Raw genomic sequence first — 17,645 nt, forward strand, 5'->3', positions numbered from 1 at the left:
TAAACTTTTTCACAAACAGGAAGAGGATATGAATAATGACCCTATAGTGGTAGTATTTGCCAGGAGCTACTTTGTATTAGATGTTCAGCCTCCTTGTGATAGAGAAAAAAATACTAATGAACAAATCAAACATTTCCACAAATCAGGGCACAGTGGCATATACCTTTAATCACTTGGGAGGCAGAGGAAGGCATATCTCTGAGTTTGTAGACAGTTTGGTCTACAGAGTAAGTTCCAGGACAGTCAGAGCTACATAGAGAGACTGTGTCTCAAAAAAATACCACTAGCTCATCAAAGAGAAAAGTCTTCAGTATACTAATAAGCTGAATATCCAAACTGATCACATATGAATTGTTCTAAAATAGTTGAAAATTTAATAATAGATTTAGTTTCAATAAGGTCCCCCAATACATACCCTAACTACAGTATTAGAAATGTATTATGCTTAAAAACTACCCGAAGAAAAGATCTTAAATCTCCACTGAAACCAAGTCACTGTGTGAGGTGATGGGGGAACTACTGGCTTTGACCGTGGTAACTGTTTAACCATGTGTGTATGTCTCTATACATGTATCAAAACATCATAAACATGCAATTATATTGGTCTATCTCAAATCTGGAAAATATGTGCTCCAAGACCTCTGCTGTGACTAGAGGATAATATATATTCATACTCGTGTTATCTTTATGTTTAAGGTCTGTAAAGGTATCTAAGAATGGAAGAATGGCAAGATAGCTGGAGAAAAAAGCTACAGGATGACTTGTTGCCAAATGTACTTTAGTATTACATACATTTTGAACATATCTGAAACTTAGAGATTAATTTAAAAATGCAAAAGAAGGTGACTAATTTCATAGAGGTATTTGGTGTCCAATGATTAACTCTAGTTTGTGTCTCAGAACTCAAACAACCACAGGGATATCCATGCTTCTAGTTTTCAATTGTTTGAAAATAAAAGTTTACAGTATTTTGTTGGTAACCTGATCAAAGGTCTAACATTCCACATCTAGGTGATTCTTTAAGTGTTAATATTGCTTTTATGGCTGGGTGGTGGTGGCACATGTCTTTAATCCCACACTCGGGAGGCAGAAGCAGGTGGATCTCTGAATTCAAGGCTAGCCTGGTCTACAGAGAGTTCCAGGACAGGCTCCAAAGCTACAGAGAAACCCTGTCTTGAAAAAAAAATAAATATCATTTTTATAGCATAATATAGTATATAGTAACTTACTTTAAAGTAAAAAAGCTTCTATGTACAACTGCAGAGAAATTACTATACATACATCTACCATATCCACTGAGCTATGTGATAAACTGGAAAATATTTTCTGTGTAGAAGATAGCAAAAATTGTAACACTTCCAAGGCTATCCCAATAAGTTCACTGAAACCAAATGGTAACTGAATTATACATTCATGGATATTGTTTAAATTCTAGGATGCAGAGGAAACTTGAGCTGCATTTCTTGAAATGGCCATGTTTAACTTTGTGTACATGAAGTTCCAAATAATCTTTCCCTTCGTTTTTAATTTAATGGAGTATTATTTAGCAGTAAAAAAAAAAGCTTGAAATTTGCAGGCAAATGGATAGAACTAGAAAAAAACATCATGAGTGAGGTAACCCAGACCTAGAAAGACAAACACTGTATATTAAACACACAGCAAAGGATAACAATGCTACAATCTACAACCCCAGAAAAATTAGGTCAAAAGGAGGACACGCATGAAGGGCCCCAGGAAGGGGAAATAGTTAAGATCTCCTGGGAAGATGAGGGATCAAGATGGCCCAGTTAGGGGAGGGATAGAGAGGGAGAGCAATGAAAGAGATAGTTTGATAGAGAGAGTCATTATGGGGCTAGGAGAAACCTGCTACTAGGGAAATTCCCAGGAATCCACAAGGATGACTCCAGCTAAGACTCCTAAACAATAGTGGAGAGGGTGCCCCAACTGGTCTTCCCCTGTAATTAGATTAGTGACTACCTTAATTGTCATCATCGAACCTATATCCAGTAACTGATGGAAACAGATGCAGTGATCTACAGCCAAGCACTGTGATGAGCTCCTGAAGTTCAGATGAAGAGAGGGAAGAGAGATCATATGAGCAAGAGGGGTCAAGATCATGATGGGGAAAACCACAGAAACAGCCACTTAGTTGACTCCCCAAGGAAGGCCTTACCCCCTCTGAGGAGTGGATAGGGGTGAGAAGGGGGCAGAAGAGGGGGAGGGAGAGAGAACTTGGGTTGGTATGTAAAATAAAAAAGGTTAAATAAAAATAAAAAAGAGAATTTCATATATGTGTTGTGTTTATATCATTTCTACCACATGATTTCCTCCTCCAATTCCTATGTCCTCCCTATTCCCTTTCAAATTTGTGACCTTGCCTTCTTTCATAATTATTTTATGATCATAAGGATATATGGATATATGACACAGCCTGCTAAATCCATCTAGTGGTGCTTGTATGTACAGATGTTTCGGGCTGAGTACTCAGTACTGGATAACCTATCAGGGATCTGGTCCTTCTCTCAGCAGTCATTCATTTCCTGTAGTTTTTCATCTAGACATAAGCCAATAACAACATCAGCTGACATTCCAATGTGGAAGGAGGAAATCTCACAAGGCCCTCTCACTTTCTGATTTATGTGGTATCATTTTTCTGTAGGCTAAACCACAGTCCACATCTACATTTTAACTGCTCCTTCTGAAAGGGCAGCTAACACATCTTTAAGCCTGCTTGACATGGCATGCATTCCTATCCTAATAGGTGATTCTCCACATTCCAATGAAACCTCCAGAAATAATTTCCTATTTACCATCTATTGTCTCCAGTAAATTATTGAAGAAGTTATTTTTTACAGTGCTAGGGATTGAACCTAGAGTCTCATAGCATTCTAGGCAAGTGGCTATACCACCAAACTCTATCCCCAACCTGCTCTGCTGTTGTCTTTTGAGATAAAGTCTCATTAAGTTTCCCAGGCCAGCCTTAAAATCACTTCATAGCCCAGAATGGTCTTGAGCTTATGATTCTCCAGTCTTAACATAGCAAACAGTTGGCAATACAAACATGACCAGACAAAAGTGCATTTCTATTATTATCTTCTCCTACCTGAACCACATTAGAGAAAAAAAATGGCCTAGGGACAAAAAAAATGCAGATAATAAAATCACTGAAAAATCTCGCTGAAGAAATAGCTCAGTGGTAAAGTACTCGCTTAAAACATCAAAAGCAAATTAAAAAAAAGCAAATAAAAATGGACACAAGATTTTAATAGCTATTTCACCAAAGAAAATACACAGATGGCTAACAAACACATGAAGAAACATTCAACAACACTGATCATTTTCAAACTGAAACCATAATAAGATATAACTGCATACCACTAGGATAGTCAAAATGAAAATGGCAGGAACAAGGGTGTTGTGGGATAATGCTCTTGTACACTGTAAAGATTTGTCACTCATATTGGTTTAATTAAATGCTGATTGGCCAGTAGCCAGGCAGGAAGTACAGGTGGGGCAATCAGACTGGGAAAATTCTGGGAAGAGGAAAGGCAGAGACACAGAGAAAGCAAGATGAAAATGTTTTGCTGAGAAAAGGTACCAAGCCACGTGACTAAACATAGATAAGAAGTATGGGTTCATTTAAGATGTAAGAGCTAGCTAGAAATATGCTTGAACCATTGGTCAAACAGTGTTGTAATTAATATAGTTTCTTTGTGATTATTTGGGTCTGAGTGGACAGGAAATGAAAGCACAGTCTCTGTTTACATAATGAATAAGCCTGAGCTAATAGGCCAAACAGTTTATAATTAATATAAGCCTCTGTGTGCTTCTTTGCGACTGAACAGCTATGAGACGGGCAGGACAAAAACTTCCATCTACACAATGGTTAGTAGGAATATGAAAAACTTCAGACATTTATGGATGGGGAATTGAAATAATACAGTTGCTTTGGGAAGCAGTTTGGTGGTTCCTTAAAACACAGCTGTGGTACAACCCAACAATTCCACTAGTAAATATATTGAAAAGAGAATCGAACATATTTCCCACACAAAAACTTACACATGTAGGTTCATAATAGCCAAAATATACAAGGAGAAAGAACTAAACAAAATATGGGATATTCATACAATGAAAACTATTCCACACCAAAAATAAATGTGGTACCTTTAAAACACTATACTAAGTAAAAAATGCACTCACAAACCACACATACACTATTAACCTATTTATATTAAATGTTCAGAATAGACTAATTCAGAAACAGAAAGGTTAGTGGGAGCCAGGGAGATAGATCAGTGGGTAAAATCACTTGCTGCCAAGTCTGAAGACCCAAATTCAATCCCCAGGCTCCACACTGTAAGGAGAAAGAACTGGCTTTGCAAGCTGTCCTCTGACCTCCATGTTGATGTCATGGCATGTGTACCCACTCACCCACAATTAATTAATTAATTAATTGACATGTGATCGATCATCAGAGGTGAGTGGTGGGGAGTGTGGCAAATGGGTCCTAATGAAAACAGGGTTTTAATTCAGAGTGATAAAAATGTCTTGTGCCTATACTTTAGGGATGCAGCTTTCGTGAGTCATCTGACATGCTGATACAGCTGCCTCTGAACCATCCACACTCTGTAAGTAACTCCTCACCTATATTCCTATAAGAAACCCCACAAACTCACTGCTCCCCTAAAAGAGACTACAATGAGACTATGTTGGTAGTTGGACAACTCCATCAGTACACTAAAAACAACTGAACTGTGCAGTTTAAATCGGCATGGCATGGTATTTCTCAATAAATGTATTTTTAAAAAGAAAAATACAGTAATCTAACAAACTAACATGGACTAGTCCTAAAATTATAATCTATATTTTTAAATTTTTATTTATTTTATGTGCACTGGCAGTTTGCCTGTATGTATGTCTGTGTGAAGATGTTAGATCCTGGAGTTATAGACAGCTGTGAGCTGCCATGTGGGCACTGGCAATCCAACCCAGGTTCACTGGAAGAGCAGTCAGTGTTCTTAATCACTGAACCATCTCTCTAGCTCCATAATCCATAGTTATTGATAAGAGTAAAAACAAGATTACAGCTCTGCTGTCCTTGGGAAAGTACATTATTCAGAAAATGTCTTGTGACCTGACACTTGAATCAGCTACAGGTTTGTTTATAACACAAACACCTATATTGGAGTTGCTGTCCACAGGACTGGCACCAAACTCTGTTCACATTCCATGTGTTTGTGAAAGATTAAGAGACTTCCAGACAGAACAATGAGTAATGGTTTAGAAGAACATCAAATATTTAATCACTAGCCATTAAAATCTTATATAAACTTTTTTATTGATTTTATTGCTGCATACTAATTCTACAAAGCACGGGCTTCATTGCTTCCACACATACGCATAGTGTGCTTTGATCTTATTAACCCTTTCAATACCCCTTATCCTCGCTCCTCCTCTACTACTTTCCCCCGCCACATTCCTAATAGTCTTTCTATTACCTGCATGGCCCCTTTTATTCCCTCTCTAAATACTACATTTTACAGAAAATATGCAATATTTGTCTTTTGAAGGCTGATTTTATTTAACATTATGATCTCTAGCTATATTCATTTTCCTGCAGATGGCACAATTTCATTCATTCATTCTCCTGCTGGGGGTTGGAGTATCTCACTATGCCATCTATGCTCGGGAATCCCTAGACCTAGCTGGTGAGGAACTCACAAAGATCATTCTGCCTCTGCTTAAGTGCTGAGATTAAAGGCGTGTGCCACTATACTCAGATTTTGTTCATCTTTAATATTGAATTACAAACACTTCATTGCATTTATGTCACCTTTGCTTTATCCATTCATGGGCATCTACACTAATTCCATAGCTCAGCTACTGTGGATAGTGCTATGATAAACATGTTCTCAGGAATCTCTATAGGAAGCTGCCTTTGATTCTTTGGGGTATTTATCCAGAAGTGCTGTAAATGGATACATGGCAGTTCTATTTTTCAGGTTTTGAGAAACCAGTGTACTGATTTCCATAATAGCTGGAGTAATTTACATTCCCAACAACCTTATTTGGGGTTCCTTTTTCCCTACTTCCTCACCAACACGTGTTATTTGTTTTCTTGATGACAGCCATTCTCACTATGGCGAGATAGAATATCAATGCAATGTTTTTTGGCTTGTTTTGTGACAGGGTCTTTTGCAGCCCAACCTGGCCTCAGATTCACTATGTAAGTGAGGCAGGCCTCAAACTCCTGGTCATACTGCCTCTACTTCTCTGATGGAGGAAGGTCATTGGTTAATTAATAAAGAAACTGCTTGGCCCTGATAGGTTAGAACATAGGTGGGTGGAGTAAACAGAACAGAATGCTGGGAGGAAGAGGAAGTGAGCTCAGACGCCATGCTCCCCTCTCCCGGGCAGATGCAATGAAGCAAGCCGCCAGGTCAGACATGCTGAATCTTTCCCAGTAAGACTGAAGCTAGACAGATTATTAGAGATGGGTTGATTGGGATATGAGAATTAGCCTGTAAGGGCTAGAGTTAATGGGCCAAGCAATGTTTAAAAGAATACAGTTTGTGTGTTGTTATTTTGGGGTATAAGCTAGCCAGGCGGCCAGGAGCCAGGCTGTGGGAAGAGGACCGCAGCTCATACTACACCTCTCAGGTGCTAGTACTGCATATATGTGCTATCACATTCAGATTATGCATGATGAGGAGCAAACCCAGGACCCTGTGCATGCCAGGCAAGCATTCTACCAACTCAAGTGCATCCCAGAATTCAATATTGTTTTGATTTATATTCCCTTAATGGATACAGAGGTTGACCATGTTTTATGTATTAGCCAACTATACTATATATTCAATGTAGTCCCCATGAAAACCCCAATGATATTCTTCAAAAAAGCAGAAGAAAATCCTAAAATTCATATGGAAACATGTAAGATCCCCCAATTACTCAAAAGCAATCCTAAGCAGAACGATTTATACCAGAGGCATGACAAAACCTTAGATCCATAGTATAGAACAGCATGGTACTGACACAAAAGTAGACATGTAGAGCAATGGGCTTAATAGAGCATCCACACATAAAGCCAGACAGTTAAAACTACCTAGTCTTTGGCAAAAGTATCAAAAACATATATTGAATAAAAGTTAGCATCTTCTATAAATGGTACTGGAAAAACTGGGTGCCTACATGAAGAATGAAACCAGATCCCCATCAAAATCAATTCAAAATGGATCAAAGACCTTAATATAAGATTTGAAACTGCTAGAGAAAACATATAATAATACAGAAAATAATCCCAAGAACTGAAAGATGTGGACTGGAATATAGCTCAGTGATAAAGTGCTTGCCTATCCAGCATCACAAAAAAGAAGAGACAAGTAGAATTGTGTGAAATTAAAGAAACTTCTGTACAAAGGAGAATTAGCAAAATGAAGAGACAAAATATATATCAAAGACCTAATATCTTCTATTAATTTTTTGAAAATTAAACATCAAAAAATGATTTAATCAAAAAGTGAACTAATGAACTGAACAGACCTCAAAAGAAGAAACACAAAGTCGGGTGTTGAGGAGATAGAGGCAGGAAGATCAACAATTCAATGTTATCCTTAGTTACATCATAGCAAGTTTAAGGCCAATGCATGAAACATTAGACTTTGTGTCAAAAAAAATAGTACAAGTGGCCAATAAACATTTGGGAGAAAAATGCAAATTAAATTGCTTTGGCATTCTAGATCACCTCAATCCAAATGACTATCTTCAAGAAAAACAAATGAAAAATTGTTGGCAAGAAAGAATATGAGGAAGAAGAAACTCTTATATACCACTGATGGAAATGTAAACCTATGTAGCCACTATGGAAAGCAGTGTGGGGGTTTCCCTACCCTATGATGCAGCTTTACCATGCCGGAGCACAAACCCAAACTACCGTATACCCTACTACAGAGATATTTGCCCATCCATGTTTAGTGATATTCACAATAGCAAGGGCATGGAATCAGCCTATATACCCATCAGTACATGGGTGAATAATGAAAATGCAGTACATACACACAATGAAGTTCTAAGTCATAAGAAAGTGAAACCATGGCAAGTTCAGGAAAATGGATGTAACTGCAGATCATTATATTAAGTGAAAAGGCATTTAGGTATAAAAATATGATGAATCCCATTATTGTGCATGGTGTAACCATTGGTAATATATTCATAAGCCTATAGATAATTCCTTACCCATGTTTGTGTAAGCAATACTAATCAAGCTTATTGGATCACCAAGAAATGACATGAAAGTAGAAAGGGGACTAGTTGGGAAGAGATCCGCAAGAGAGGGTAATGGAGGTGAATATGATCCAAATACATCATAGAATATGTGAAATTAGCATGATAAAAGCTACTATGTATAATTACTATATGGTAATGTTTAATTATGAAAAAATAAAAATTTTAAAGTTAAAAACTGCCATCATAGTACTCATAGTGATAATGATTGTGGTGATAACAATGACAATAATCATACCAATTCATATTCATTAAAGCCCAGCTAAAGATCACTGAACACAGAGATAAGCATTCTATTAACAATACAATATCATGGGAATTTGCCAAATTTCTTTGGGAGAATCATCTAAATCCATCCTCGTTTAGTTTAGATGTTTAAAACCCTAAGGTATCTTTAAATGTGATTTAGGGCCCCTTACATAGTTCTCAAACCTCTTTTCTTTTCTTTCTTTTTTTTTTTTTTTTTTTTTTTTTTTTTTTTTTTTTTTTTTTTTTTTTTTNTTTTTTTGGTTTTTCGAGACAGGGTTTCTCTGTGTCTTTGGAGCCTGTCCTGGAACTAGCTCTGTAGACCAGGCTGGTCTCGAACTCACAGAGATCCGCCTGCCTCTGCCTCCCGAGTGCTGGTCAAACCTCTTTTCAAAATTAAAACCCCAACTTAAATTATTCTCTATGGAGCTAGAGAACTGGCTCAGAGGTTAAGAGCACTGTCTGTTCTTCCAGAGGACCTGGGTTCAGTTTCCAGCACCACACAGCAACTTGAAGCAGTCTGTAACTCCAGTCCACGGAGTTACAGATCATCTTCTGGCCTTTGTAGGCACTAGACATGAATGCAGGTAAAATACCTATACACACAAAAATAAATAAATAAATTTTAAATTATTTCCTAAGGACTTAAAGCCTAGTTAAACAACTTGCCTATCATTATCTGCCTTTGTTAGGCTATACATCATTTCACATCCAGAAAGTCAAGAGATATTGATATTATCCCATACACTCTACTTTTATGAAGAAAAATAATTATACACATTACTCATTGTGTGTATTTGAAAGGTCAATCCTCAAACCATGAAAAGGAAATGCTATAAAAGCTCTTTTTCCAGTATTTGCGAGGACATAAACTATGATTTACTTCTACAGACATCCTGATTTACATAGGAAGGGTTTTTTTTGGTTTTGTTTCTGTTTTTTACCTCCATCCGATTCAAGTCACAGGGTTGTTGGTTTGCTGGCATTGACTCAGAGTAAGAATCAAATATTGCACACTCCCACTTGGATTTCGGGAATGCTAGTAAGGAAGAAAAAGAATATGTAAGAATATTTACTGCAGCCATAGTGGGATTTCTTAGCTGTTAACTATAACAATGAAGTCAGCTCACTCATCTGCACTACCTACATCCCTCGCTATGGTGAGACAGCACTTGAAGGTCCTTACAAGCACAATCTAGTTTTGCCATTTTCATCCTACTGAAACTGAGGAAGGTAAATGACTTACTTAAGGGCATACAGCTGGCTAGTGACTGGCAGAGGCCAGAACACTTGGCAGTCCAGCTGAAAAGCTCTTGCTCTTGGCAATGAATATTACAACATGGTAGCAATTTACCACGTTGGCTATCATGATATGTTAAGTTTTAATCATACTAAAACAAATTTTAAATGCAGGAATCAAAAAGATGGTTTGAATACTATGAACATTAACTAAAAATACTTACTTCTAAATATTGCTAGAAATAAGTAAGACACTAAAATAATATATACCAAACATAACTTCATGAAATATTTATTTCTTTGGTTAGTAGGAAAAACAAAAATGATAGCATGCATTCTTACTGACTGATAATAATAAAACAACATTACAGGTCTTTTCTACTGTACAACAGCAAAAGTAGCTGTTAGTAGGGAAGCTAAGTAACTTGGCAAGAGGAAGAAAGCATGCTATTTGATAAGCTAATTACCTAACATCCAGGTTAGTTCTTAGGAGCAGATTCTGCTTTACTACTCTGTCATGAAGTAATTAAGAATGAAACATCACAATGACTTTTAAAAGTTGCTAATATTACAAAGAGGTAAAGCAGACTGGGGTAGATAATAAATAGAAGCTATAAATCAAATCTGTCAAGGCACACTGTTAGCAAGTCAATTTTTAATGAAATGCTTTTTAAAACTGAACAGAATGTGAAAAACTTGATTGGTGTATTTGGGAGGCAGTTTCAAGACAGGGTTTGCCTGTGTAGCATCTCTGGCTCTCCTGTAGACCAGGTTGGCTCTGTAGACCAGGCTAGCCTCAAACTCACAGAGATCCACCTGCCTCTGCCTCTGAGTACTGGGATTAAAGGCATGCCCCACCACTGCATGGCTCAGTTCTATACTTTTAATGTAATTTTGATTATTAGAGTCTAATTTTGTAGCTCTGGCTAACCTTGAATGCACTATTTAGAACAGACTGGCCTTGAACTCACAGAGATATGCCTACCTCTGTCTCCTGAGTGCTGGGATTACAGCCATGCGCCACTACCTGGCAACTGGTGTCATATATTTAGTCCTTACCCATCCTTCTACCACTGCTGTACACTGAAGTGCTAGCTGGAGTACCACTACCATGTGGGAGCAAATCGGGAGCGAATAGGGAGCGAATAGAAGGCAGTCCTGTGTAGGAAGCTAACACTTTCAAACACTACAAAAGACAACAATTAGCAGCTAACCCTACCCTATCTTCTATCCCTCCGTGTCCACTGTCACCTCCCCAGTCTGAGACCTCCTCTGTTCTTGACTTGTTCTGGTCTGTGGTAGGCAACCCATAGAATCGTTGCAGACAAGACATCTAATTTTATCACTTACCTGCCTAACACAGGTCCGTGCTATTGCTCATGGTATGTTTCCTGCTTTTCTCCTCAGCCTCATCCTGGCCTCTTCTTTGTTCTATACACTCCAACCACTGAGGCTTGACGTTTCTATCCCTTCTTGAGTGTTCCAAACCCCTTCTCAGTACCTCTCAGCATACCTGCCGCTCCTCTCTTCCCATACCACAGAGAAAATACAGGTCCTCTCACACAGTAAAGACTCAAAATATTTTAACAAAAGTTTTCTTCAGGAATCCACCCAGTTACCCAGACAGGAAAGTGTCAAAAAGGGCTCATAGACAGTATACCAAAAAATGCAATATAACCTTACAATTTTGTTCTCTAATTGGGCAAAGGGAATAGTTCTATGATTATAAGTAAAATGGCATGTGATAAAATCCCTATCAGCTTACTAAAAAGACAACCTTGTACTTTTAAATTACCTTACCCAAGACCACTTTGAGATACTAGGCTATGTTTCAAGATGAGAAGCTTGTAGTCAGCAGTATAAGATCTATTTTTCTATCAACAGTGGGATTTAGTAATTACTGCCCATGACTGTCATAAAAAAGAGAAGTGATACTGGTTCTAAACCACTCAGAGGGCACCAGAAACAGAAGAACAGATGGCTCATACTTCCCTAGACTGTCCCTATAACTCATATTCTAACATGTGAAAGTCTGACTCAAGTTAAAGAAAGTATCTTCAGAAGGCAAGGGCTCCCTGATGTCCAGGTATCATCTTAAGAAATAAGAGTTTGTTATTAGGCCTCTAAGAAAAATAGCTAAGGTTTATGGTGTATAATGAGCCCTTACCTGCTTGCAAGTACTCTGGCTGCAAAGTCGGAGGCAGGCTCTCTGGCAGTGGGTAGCCGTTCTTCCGTGCTACAATGAGATGAAACGCAGCACAAAACTCAGGCAAGGTCAGGGCTCCATCACAGTCAGCATCACTGAGTTCCCTAGAGACAAGAGATGTCATGAGTACCTGTCATGCAGCATCAGCCTCAAACACACACACAGAGAGATCCCAGATTCCTGCCCATGGCCTGTGGTATCCTCAAAGTTCCCTAGGCAAACCAATGTGAAATCCCAAGGGGCACTCAGAGGAAGAAAACAAGCTGCTCTTTGGCAGTATCATCAGTAGCACTTTGTAGATAAAAAATGGAAATTCTTCAAGCTCTTTGATAGGTCGACACTGAGACAAGGCATAGGAGAGAACTCTAGAGAGAAAAGAAAAGGAAAAAAGTGATGTCTGGGGTTCTGCAGTTACCTGACAGTCGCTCGATAAGTGCAGGCTGTGCAGCGTGAAGAGTGCTGGACTTAATGTGGAAAAGAGCCAAGGAAGTAGACACTCAGCCGCTACGGCTTTCATTCAGAGCCTGGACATGGGCACTTCGGGTTTATTTTTTTAGGTTTTAAGGAAAAACCTTAATGTTTTCAAATAGTGTGCATTTTGGTAGCAAGTTAGTCTCTGTATGAGAACTTCTCAGAGAGCTGGTCATGATGGTACATATCTGTAAGTCCAGCACTTGGGAGGCAATGGCAGGAGGATCAAAAGTTCAAGACTAGCCTTAACTACATAGTAATTTCAAAGTCAGTCTGAAGTACATGGGACCCTGGTTGAAAACACAGAGACAAGAGACAGGATGAGGCAAGGGAAGAAGAAAGAGGGAAGAGATGGAAAGGGAGAAAGAACAGAGAAAGCAAGAGACAACGAGAGCAAGGAGGACAGAGAAAACAAGAGAACAAGAGAGAGGATGTGTGTATAGAAATACAAACAGGTTCAAGAAACACTGGTTGCTCGTGTTTTGATATAAAAGTACCAACTAGAAAAGGCTGAAACTGGCAAAGACAACCATGAGGAAAGGGAGTCTTGGAAAAGACTTGTCATCACTTCAGTCACTGTCTCTCGCTAAAAGACACAAAAGAAACCTACTTGACAAAAGAACTAAGATCTGTTAAGCACCATTATCTCTGTGGTATACAGACACAAGCATACTTGTATTGGGACAAGTATAGAGAGAGACTCGTGTGAGATGTACTAAAAAGATGTTGCTATTGGAAAAGTAAAAAAAAAAAATCTCTAAGGGAAGGTCTGTAACTTTGCTTCGGACCATTCGCATCCTCCTATTCCCCCTGAGACTCTTGCTCTAATTCAGAATGCATCAGCCCTGAGACAGCTGCTCCCCAGGGTGAGGCATCTGGGAACTGCTTCGGATGCTGGATAGAGAGTATGCCATTTAGCCTTCATGCATTTATCTCAACAAAAAGACAGGAAGCCTCACTGGGCAAGGCTGGGAGTTCTGCCAAAACAGACTATATTCTTTTTTAAAATGGTCATTTTTCCCTACCCTTAAAATCTTAACATAAGTCCTGTTGCAAAAAAAAAAAACTATACTATAAAAAAGCCAGATTATATGTATATGGCTGAAGAACCTAAATCCAGCTCAAAATCCCAGCTACACTGGCATGCACAGTATGACTGGAATAATTTTTCAACAATATTGCACAATATGTGGTGTGCGATCCTAAATTCTATTGTGATTTTGTAATGCCTCATGAAAAAGCTTTACATAAATATTCCAATGTTTTAATATATATTTATAATCCACAAAGGCAGCAGTTTATGGGGCTGAGCATTTTCATAGATGCAAAAAGAACCATCTGGAGCATTGCAGCACCGCCCTCCTGGAGTTACAACTGTGGCAGGCCTCTGTAGCAAGGCAGAGCCGACACTGCAGCTGCAAATGCTGAATTGGGGCCCAGCTGTGAAACACCTGCCAAATTTACAAAGTTCACAGGCATCTAGAATAGACAAATTTCACTTCATTCCAAAATGTTCTTGGACCTTCTGTTCACTCTGCCTTATAAAATATTATGAAAAATGGCTTTTCAAAGTCCTCTGGATTCTTGCCTCACACTAAGTAAAAAATATATATATAAAAATAAAATATATGACATAGTATCTCACATGTGCGCAGCTGCCTAGGCTGAAGTCAGGATGACAAAGAGTAATAAGTAGGCAATTACTTTTGCATATATATGTATGTCCGTATATGTGTGCCATATGAATACAGTGCCCTAAGAGACCAGAAGAGTATTGAATCCCCTGCAGCTGGAATTACAAGTAGTCAGGAGTGATATATGGGTGCTGGGAACCAAAAATCTGCTCTTCTAGAATAACATCTCTCCAGCCTGAGGAAATTACTTCTAAACTAAGTAGCTAACCCTTAGTTTATAGTATACACCTGATACTGTTCATTGACTTTTTCATATAATTATTTAATCTCCATAGCAACAAAACCCTGAATTCTGTTCACTCTCAATCTGTTTTTAAAAATCATTCAAAAATAAACTTTTCAGGGCTGGGAGTGTGGTTCATCAGTGGATCACTTGCCTGGTATGTGTGATGTCCTGGATTCAAACCTTAACACCAACAAAAAATTCAAAAACCAAACTTACTTGAGAGGCTGAGGCATGGCACTTGCTACAAGTCTGAGGCCAGTCTGGGTTACACAGTGAGTTACAGGTCAGCCTGGGCTACAGAGTGAAACTCTGTCTCAAAGCAAATAAAAATCACATCTTAAAAAGTTAAGACTTTCAAAAGCACTAAAAGATGAGCATATGATACCACTTGGCAGTAATCGTACTCACCAGATATAAGAGAGTTCTGGGATGGAGAGCTTGGATTTGGTGAAGAAGTTCTTGGCCACAGACCCTGTCAAAAGCCATTGTTTAAATAAGCCATTAGTTCTTTGTCTTGAGCAGCTTCTATGTGCAAGCCAATCACCACTTTTCCATTCAGCAATCTCTACCAAATAACCACAAATGCATTTACTTTACAAGCAACAACAAATCACAGGACTTTCATAAGAGCAGCATGTGGCTTGCCTAGCACCTCTGAGGGCACTGTTGCAAAATGATAAAAAGACAAATAAGAGGAATATAGCATATATAAAAAGAAGCAATGACAAAATGCTCATGACAAGTACAAACCATGTAAATTTTTCCTTTGCTTCTATCAAAACTGCACATTTTTATTAAAAATTCCTAAAAAAAACCTTCAAAATTACTTAAGTAAAAATATGTTCAGTTTTATACTTAAAGAATGGAAAGACAATGCAGAGCATGGCAAATGATAAGCAAAAAGAAAAGGGCATCACTAATTCCACCAGAAACAAGAGAAACAGCTTGAGAAATATTTTTTTTATTTTTTAAAAAGAAAACAAGCTATCTTTTTTCATTTTACATATCAATCCCAGTTACCACTCCCTCTCCTCCTCTCCACTCCTCGGAGAGGAACATTGCTTTGGGGCAGGTCCAAGACCCTCCCTACTATATCTAGACTGAGCAAGGTATCCATCCAAAGAGAATGGGTTCCCAAAAGCCAGTACAAGCAGCAGGGACAAATCCTGGTACCACTGCCAGTGACCCCTCAGTCTGCCCCAGCCATGCAACTGTCACCCACAGTCAGAGGGACTAGTCTGGTCCTATGCTGGTTCCTTCCCTGTCTGGCTGGAGTTGCTGAGCTCCCATTAGCTCAGGTAAAATGTTTCAGTGGGTGAACCCATCATGGTCTTGACCTCTTTGCTTATATTTTGAGAAATATTTTTGATGAACTTTAACATCCCTTGATGGCACATTGAAGAATCCATCCAGGACTCTTTTCACTGTAAATTTACCTCTGTCAGTTAAAATAGAGCTGTCATTACACTGTCCCAGCCACACTGCTCTTTCATGCTTCCAGCCCTTAGCACCTTCCCAATTCAAAAGCCTGATTTCTAACACAAGAGAGCATTAAAGCACTAAGTTGTTCTTAACTAAGTCAAAAGTCTCCCACAATAATTACGTGTTTTCTAATTGGCTTTAAAACAATAGGAATAGGTGGGAATGTAGTTGGTGGCAGAGTACTTGACTGTCATATGCAAAGCCCTGGAATCCATGCCCCCAGCACTAAAAAACAAACAAACAAAAAGCAGGCCAGGCACGGCCTGCACACATTTAACCCCAGCACTTGGTATACAGAGGCAGGAAGGTCTCTGTGAGTTTGAGGCTAGCCTAGCCTATGGAGCAAGTTCCAAAACAGCAAGGGTTATACAGTGGGACACTGTCTCAAAAACAAAACAAAATAAAATAAATTTTAAAAATAATTATAATGGATCCTAAAGCAATATTTTCTTCTGATAAATTATTAAGAATCAAAATCAAAGTATCAAAACCCAATGAGCCTTCTTCTCAAAAGCACCGTATCACAAATGCTATCACATGATCTTGGCTACCAATGCAACCAACCACCTTGGGCCACTTGACCGAATTTCATCCTCTTTACAAACTCTTCTACAGTGACCAAGATATAAAGACACTCTCTTCTCCTACCTGTCTGTTTGCTGCTGGAACATTTCTCTTCAAAGCACAGTAGACCCCACCCACTAGCTAGTGCAGGTTTTCACATAGGAGACTATTGGACCATAGAGTCTCGAAAAAGTTAAGTGGACGGCACTGGGAAGCTGACTGACAGCTATCAAGTTCAGCATTGTCGCAGATGCCACCAGCTAAGGAGAAAGCCCGAGTGCTCTCTCCTTTGAGTGTCAAGTGAGATGTGCTCATGTACTTGCACCCCAGCTCTACCATCGAGCCACCGGAAAAAGAGACTCCATTTATATAAAAAAAAAAGTCTAAAATTTATAAATCTAGAGAAAGAAAGTACATTAATAAGTGTCCTAGGACCAGGAGGTGGAGAAGACAGGAGTAGGGAATAACTGCTACTAAGTGGCTGGATTATAGAGGAGTGAGGGAAAGGTTCTAAATTTGGGTTATGAATCTAGTCTGAAACTGAACTAAAACCACTGAGCTGCAAGGTTTAAATTAATTATATGTCAACTAAGATGTTTATTTTAAAAGATGTTAGTTAACTGTCATTAAGAGATGCCTTCATTATGATCAAATTAAACATTTTAAAGGAACTAACAAAACAATCAGAAAAATTTGAACAATGAAGACTTGATTTATTAAAGAATCAGTAATTTTTTCTCACATGTACCAGTGAGTTCTGGTTATGTTTTTTAAGAGACCCAAAGATATATCCCATAATATTTTTCAAATCAAATAATCTGGCATGGGCTGAGAGGGAATAAAGATAAAGATAAAATTGCTGACACTTGTCCATGGAGATTTGTTAATAGTGGCATGTCAAGTTGTATCTACACATGAAATTTTTCAAAAATAAAAAGGCTGAAAGAAAATAAAAAATACTTCTAACAACTACTTATTCATATTTGGCTAAATATCTGCATATGTTGTGAAAGGACTTAGTTGAGCAAGAGCTAAGGTTATCCCATTGTCAATATGTGTAATCTGGATTTCTGTTTGTCTTTTCTAAATAATAATAGTAAAATTCATTTGTTATTTCTATACTATCCTACCTTCCATAATGCCGTCACCCCACAATTATCAAAACGATGGTTGTCTTTACATATACAAGAATATATCAATTATATACCTTATTTCAGAGAAAATTGGTCTTTTT

The 17,645-nt window shown here is 38.3% G+C and overlaps 1 protein-coding gene across 12 annotated transcripts in view; it reads right to left on the reverse strand.

Annotated features, from left to right (window-relative positions):
* Positions 1 to 17,645, reverse strand: part of Reps2 (RALBP1 associated Eps domain containing 2) — a 321,626-nt gene that overhangs the window by 112,103 nt on the left and 191,878 nt on the right. For all 12 annotated transcript variants that reach the window (XM_050160594.1, XM_050160589.1, XM_050160591.1 and 9 more), the window contains exons 7-9: positions 14,774 to 14,837; positions 11,936 to 12,078; positions 9,474 to 9,568 (exon numbers count right to left, since the gene is read on the reverse strand). In XM_050160594.1, the coding sequence (XP_050016551.1) occupies positions 9,474 to 9,568; positions 11,936 to 12,078; positions 14,774 to 14,837 (302 nt within the window). The remainder of the gene's footprint in view (positions 1 to 9,473; positions 9,569 to 11,935; positions 12,079 to 14,773; positions 14,838 to 17,645) is intronic.

This window comes from Alexandromys fortis, unplaced genomic scaffold, assembly GCF_014885135.2.
Source record: "Alexandromys fortis isolate MF-2015 unplaced genomic scaffold, M_Fortis_MF-2015_v1.1 scaffold_120, whole genome shotgun sequence".
Classification (NCBI taxonomy): domain Eukaryota; kingdom Metazoa; phylum Chordata; class Mammalia; order Rodentia; family Cricetidae; genus Alexandromys; species Alexandromys fortis.